Raw genomic sequence first — 6954 nt, 5'->3', positions numbered from 1 at the left:
GTGTTTGCTTTTGTCCATGTTACTTGTTATGCACTTGCTTTTGTCTTTGCAAATTGTAGTGTGCTTTCTTTTACCTTTGCAACTTGTAATGCACTTGTTTTTACCTTTGCAACTTGTAATGCATTTCCTTTATCCGTACAACTTGTAATTTGTCTGCTTTTCTCTTTGTAACTTGTAGTGTACTTGCTTTATCCATTGCAAGTCATAATGCGATTAATGCAATCTTTCTAACAACATAATTGTCCTCTGACTCTTACTTATTTGTTCTTCAATTTCCTTAGGTTGAAACATTAGAGATGTGGCGGAGCAAACACGAGTGCCATGGGAACCATGGAAGGGTTTCGAAACTCCTTGGACTCAGGTAAGTGATGGATTCTTGACTTGAAGTTTCTATGAGGCACGCAATATTGTGCTGACCAAACGGATCACTGACACAATATCATGGCAAAAAAATAACGATGACAAAAATATTCTGTTAAAAATATGGTTTATCATAACATCGTGCTTCTATACTTATAATGGTAAGTATAAAAATGTGATTAAAAAATACAATTGGCACTAACATCATCCAAAAGAAGTGATTTGTTTAATATAAATATAGTTTAAACTAGTAAATATTAGGGCTCCTGGCTTTATGGTATTTATTTTCTTGATATTTCGGTCTGTATGTATACATATTTTTTGGGGGCTAAATCTGTTTGTATTTCCACATATTTATTTTGTGTTTGTGAACATTTGAAACTGTAACTGATACATTTCCACATTTACAAACCAGATAAATGTCCTCTCTTACTTGAATGACTGACAGATTCCAATTATATGAACACCCACAGATCACAAATCAATATACTTATATGAAAACATGCACATTTTATGGTCAGCCTTGTGCATATTTACTTCTGTGTAAGCCTCACTATTAACATTTCTTTCGAAGCCCCTTACCTATGAATCCATACAGCTGTTAGCCAGGCCACCATTTCTCATAGCATTTGGAATCATTAAAAAAATATATAATTTCCGTTTTATCCGCATTTATAAATAAATACAGAGAGGAACATTAATGGTTTTCTGGCTGTATTTATCTGGAAAAATCAGTGGAAACGGGGAGCATTAATTCATTGTTTAGAAATGTATTATAATTTAAATTAAATACATTTCACTAATATTTAATACTATATATATATTTGTGTGTGTGTATATGTATAGATATTTATATAGTGTAACATCATTGATACAACTTTTTATTGTACGTTATATTATTTCTTCATATTTTAAATGTACTACTATGAATATATATATATATATATATATACACACGCTTATTGTGTGTTTTTTTGTTTGCTTATAACTTTGGCACCATTTGCATAAATTGACCTGGGGAGGGGGCTGAGTGGCCCCCCCTCTTCCACTGAATTTCACCAAAGGCCATGCCCTGGGGATGGGTTCCCCAAGGCCGAAACTCGCTTGGCCACCCTCCCCTATTAAACTTTGGCTGGGCCCCGGGGCTGAAATCTTCCCAGGGAGAGGGGGTGTGCGGCCCCATTCCCCCATTGAGTTTTGGCTGGGCTCTGGGGGAAGTGGTCCCTGGGGCTGAAATCAGCCAGTGGAGGGAGTCCCCTTCCCCATTACATTATGGCAGGTCCATTCTGGCCCTGATGCTCATTTCACAGAAATTAAACCACAATGGTAGGCACTTACAGTTCTAAACAAAGCATGTGTCCCAGTTAAAGCTCCACTGTTGTAAAGGACAAATCATCCTTACCCTCTTGACTTGATGAAGGCAAAGCAAGTGTGTTTTTTCCTCAATTTCACACTGAAAGAGGATCTGAAATGTTGTGTGGAGATGAATAAATCATTGCTCTATTGGTGTGCTGGCTGTAGAGACTGTGAAGAGTGGGTTCTTGTTTGGCTTTACCTGCTGAGTCCATGGTTCTCCTTTTAAATCACTGCAAGTATATAAATGTGCAAAATCAACTGAAGCTCTGTCAGTTTGGTCCTGCCTCAGTGACCTTAGTAGTATGTAATGGTCTTCCCGCCTTTTGCCAGGATGATGGGCAGCTTACCAATAGGCCCACAGCATGTTTCTCGCCAATTTTGGTGACATGTTCTTGATGACAAGGAATATCAAGACATTTCCACTAAACAAAGAGGCATTTATATACTGTTAAGAGGAAGGCCCATTGTATGGTGGAGATTTACCTTTGTGTAGTGTTGTTGTCTTCTCTATAGAAGGATTCACATAATCACAGATTTATGCGTGAATACGCATGAGAAACAATGACAATGCCAAAATGCACACAAGGTCACTGGAGACATTTCCTCGTGGTCCATTACACAGCTGTAGTGTAGAATATGCAGTAGATATTTACCCAACGAGGTAGCACTTACTAGTTAACCAGTAGAAAGCACTCAGTTGAGTAGACAATTTGTGTAAAGCTGTGGACTCTTGTTGAATAAAGGGCGCCTTCTGGAGCACTCACTCATACAGCTACTGATACACCAAAACAGATGCTCAGACACTCATTCACACATCCATTCTGCCACTCTCAAATCTACTCACAGACCCATATAGCCACTCATTCACCCACCGACTCACACATCTACAAAACCAACCACACACCCATACAGCCACTCAATAACAGACCATGTCTGAACTGGGGTGGTGTGGTGAGCAATAAAACAAAGGATTAAACCCAAATCTGTGACTGGGGGTGAATGTTTTGCCATTGTGCAAAATTCCGTCCATCAATTTTTGTTTTTGCATTTGTCACCCCGAGTGGGATGGGTATGCTCAGACATGAGTCCCGTGCTCTCCCTGACACTGGAATCAAGCTATCCTGGCTGATGATGACTGATAGCCAGAAACCGGTCCTAGGATGCTTGATTCTGGTCCAGGGAAACATGGCTTGGCAGTTTGTGCTGGACTGTTCCCATGAGGCACAGGGTTAAGACTGATTTACATATGGCCATGTCTGAATTGGGGTGGTTTGGTGAGCAAAAAAACGATGGATTAAACCCAGATCTGTGACTGGGGGTGAATTTTTTGCCATTGTGCAACATTCCGTCCATCAATAGTTGTTTTTGCATTTGTCACCCGAGTGCTCTCCATGTCACTGGAATCAAGCTATCTTGGACTGTTCCCATGAGGCACAGGGTCAAGGCTGATTTGCATATGGCCATGTCTGAACTGGGGTGGTGTGGTGAACAAAATGACAATATATTAAACCCAAATCTGTGACTGGGGGTGAATGTTTTGCCATTGTGCAACATTCCGTCCACAAATTGTTGTTTTTGCATTTGTCACCCCGAGTGGGACGGGTATGCTCACACGTGAGTCCCGTGCTCTCCATGCCACTGGAATCAAGCTATCCTGGCTGATGATGGCTGATTTCCCTAAACCGGTCCTAGGATGCTTGATTTTGCTCAAGGGAAGCCATGGCTTGGCAGTTTGGGCTGGACTGTTCCCATGAGGCACAGGGTCAAGACTGATTTGCATATGGCCATGTCGGAACTGGGGTGGTGTGGTGAGCAAAATAACAATGGATTAAACCCAGATCTGTGACTGGGGGTGAATGTTTTGCCATTGTGCAACATTCCGTCCATCAATTGTTGTTTTTGCATTCGCCATGCTAATGTGGCGGGGGTAAATGGCAGTCCGGCGGTGAGTTTTGGCGGGTGGATCGCCACCCCCTGATCAGGCGGTGGCATTCCGTCCACCATGATAACAGGCCCCATAGTCTCTCGAAAAAAATCCATTCCTCATAGTGAACATATGAACACCATTTGTAAGAAATTGGGTTAATAGTTGAGAAGGGAAAGAGGTCCCACTAAATTAACAAATACAATCCTTTTTAGAATGAACCTCAAAAGTCACAAAATTAACCTTTGCTTTACCCTATGGTAGTTTGGCACAAGAGCAGGCAAGCTTAACTGAGAGGCAATGTGTAAAGTATTTATGCAGCATACAAACATTTATAAAATGAAAACAAAATTCAAGAAAAGTCAATTTAGAAAAATGGAGTACATTTTAATACATTATTTGACACCAAAACAACAAAAACAAATTGATAGAACAGAAGTTATGCAATTTTAAATCATTATGGAAAAATAGTGTCTAAAAGCACAAAATGCCAACTGTTCGTATCTGGTCATGCTGGACCGGGACAGGGTCACAATTTCAGATTGACTTCAATAGAGCATGAGCCGGACACAGGAGCCAAATAAATCCCTCAAAGTACCTTAAATTATAATTGTGAGTCATTACAAGTTCCTCTGTCAAGAATGCATCATACAGAGGTGGTTCAGAGGTACTGTGGGCTGCGATATGAGGTCCTGCATCAAAGATGCATCAACCAGTAGTGGTTTCAAGGGCTGTAATGCAAAGTTATAAGTCAAGAATGTGTCATACAGTAGCTGTTCTGAAGAGCTGTGGGCTGTGATGGAAAGACCAGCATTGGAGATTTGTTATAGAGCGGCAATTTCAATATAAGGCTGCAAGACAATGCATTGAGCTGTGTCGGTTCTGCTAGGACCAAAAAAGTCACAAAATTAACCTTTGCTTTACCTTTTGGTAGTTTGGCACAAGAGCAGCAGGCTTAACTGAGATGCAATGTGTAAAGTATTTATGCAGCATACAAACATTTATAAAATGAAAACAAAATTCATGAAAAGTCAATTTAGAAAAATTGTGTACATTTTAATACATTATTTGACACCAAAACAACAAAAACAAATTGGTAGAACAGAAGTTATGAAATTTTAAATCATTATGGAAAAATAGTGTCTAAAAGCACAAAGTGATAACTGTTCTTATCTGGTCATGCTGGACCGGGACAGTGCTGTGTCGGTTCTGCTAGGACCACAGCTTGACTTACAGAGCAACTTCGGGCCAACTTCTAAGGATCAGGACTGAGATGGCATTACTTGGGGGGTTAGCACTGACAGTAGGCAAAGTCCTGGTGCTGTATTCAAGATGATTGGAGCGTTTTCTGTCACTGAGGCTCTGATCAAAAGGCCAGCCAGCTAGCCTTTGGAGTCACTCTGGTGGTCCAGGGTTTAGGGTGCAGGTCCAGTTCTTCTCATTAAGGAAGCAGTGCAGCAGAGTAGCAGAGCAGCCCAGTCGTTCTTGCAGCTGCACAGAACAGCAGTCCTTCTTCTGAGTCTTCTGCAAGTACAGTGGGTCTAACAAGCATATGTTGATATCTTGTGCCTTCTTTGAAGTAGGGGACGTTTCTAGAGATTCCATCTGAAGTGGGTTCTGCTCTCCCAGCATGCAGCTCCACCACAGTGCTCCCAGGCAGTCCCTCTGCCTTTAAATCACCGCTGACGGTGGTTTGTGGACCTGTGCCTTCACCTGTTCATTTCTCTCTCCTTAATTCTCTGCCTTATTTTTTTCTACTCTCCTTTACTTTAGTTTCTTTTACTGGACTTTTCACTTTATTTTCCTTTTTTGGACACTCTTCCCTCTACTGTCCTTTATATTTCCCTTCCCTTTATTCTGCTCCCTTCAGCTATTACCTGTGCTGCTGCCCCCGTGACTGCTCCTGCGTGTTCCGTCTCCCACCTCCCAGCTGTCCCGCCCTCACCCCGGCCCCTACTTAATGTTGGCCACTGCATGGTTGCGAGGCAAGCGCACTGAAGTAAGCTCCTCTGCGCCCGTATGAGACCTGACCGTGACCAGTGCAAGGAAGCCTGGCCCTCCCACGCACCAGCGCTATAGCTCCTCTGCTCTCTTTGCACTCAACACCGGCAAGGACAACAACTGGAAACTCTGTTCATCTCTCGACACCCACGAACCCTTCACCTGCCGATACTGCATCACTCCTTCACCTTCACAGAGACCCAGGACCTACCTCCTCCCTCCAGCAACAACTAAATTGCAGTCCAAACCCTGCAATGCATCCTTCTCAATGGCCGCTCCCTCAACAGAAATATGGTACCTCCTAGACAGCACCACCCCTGTCGCCGCCTTCATTACCGAAACCTGGACGAACGCCACCTCTGGACCAGACAAGGCGATCATCATTCCCGAAGGTTACGAAATCACGCGGAAGAACCACCCCAACGCCCTGGGGGAGGCATCACCATCGCCCACAAGGCCAACCTCCATCTGAGCACCTACATGGATAGGCCCACAAATCTAATGGAACACCTCCATTTCAAGATAAAGACCAACCCACCCTTCACCCTCCAAGGCACCCTCATCTACAGACACCCTAGAACCTGCGCACTGTTCTCCAACTCCATCACTGACATCATGACCCCGCATGCAAACACCTTGATGAGAGACCTCAACTTCCCTTTGGACAACCACCAAGACCCAAACCTCACCTCCCTCCTGGACAACCTCCACAACATCGGACTCAAACAGATCATACCAGAACCCACACAATCAGCAGGACACACCCTTGATCCCATCTTCACAGCAGGAAACTTCATCTCCTTCAGTCTCACCTCCGAACTCCCCTTGATGGACCACCAATGCGTCCACTGCACCTTCAAAACAAACATCTTCTGCAGACGTCCACACCAGCCCCAGTGCAGGAATTCGAACAGGATCTCCAACCACCAGTTCTCAGCCTCCTTCAGCAGCTCTGCCCCTGCCGCATAGATATGACGATGACCCTACCACTGCCGCCCATACCCTGTACAACTGGATCACCAACTGTGCAAACAACATCGCCCCCCACAAGAAGACTTCCAACATACGCACACTAATCTAGATGAACCTGCAGATGCCTCAAAAAGCTTTAGAAGGACTCGAAAACCCCCAAAAACCATGACAACTTCAAAGCAGCCACCACCGCCCACCACAAACTTATCAGATACTCAAGGAAGAAAGCACTCCAGGACAGAATCTCCACCCACGCAAACAACATCAAGGAACTTTTGAGTATCATCAAAGTGTTTACCCAACCCAACAGTGAGACCACCAAAATCCCAACCTCCCAGAAC

General features: G+C 43.6%; 1 protein-coding gene across 2 annotated transcripts in view; it reads left to right on the top strand.

Moving 5' to 3' along the window:
• Window positions 1-281: 281 nt before the first annotated feature.
• LOC144825254 (uncharacterized) overlaps window positions 282-6954 on the top strand; it is a 233785-nt gene continuing 227112 nt past the window's right edge. The window contains exon 1 of one of the 2 annotated variants that reach the window (XM_078684095.1): window positions 282-361. In XM_078684095.1, the coding sequence (XP_078540221.1) occupies window positions 322-361 (40 nt within the window). In that variant the 5' untranslated portion in view covers window positions 282-321. The remainder of the gene's footprint in view (window positions 362-6954) is intronic. The other variant, XR_013609356.1, reaches the window with a different exon arrangement.

The sequence above is a fragment of the Lissotriton helveticus genome, chromosome 3_1 (assembly GCF_964261635.1).
Source record: "Lissotriton helveticus chromosome 3_1, aLisHel1.1, whole genome shotgun sequence".
Lineage (NCBI taxonomy): Eukaryota > Metazoa > Chordata > Amphibia > Caudata > Salamandridae > Lissotriton > Lissotriton helveticus.
This window is presented reverse-complemented; position numbering and strand designations above follow the sequence as displayed.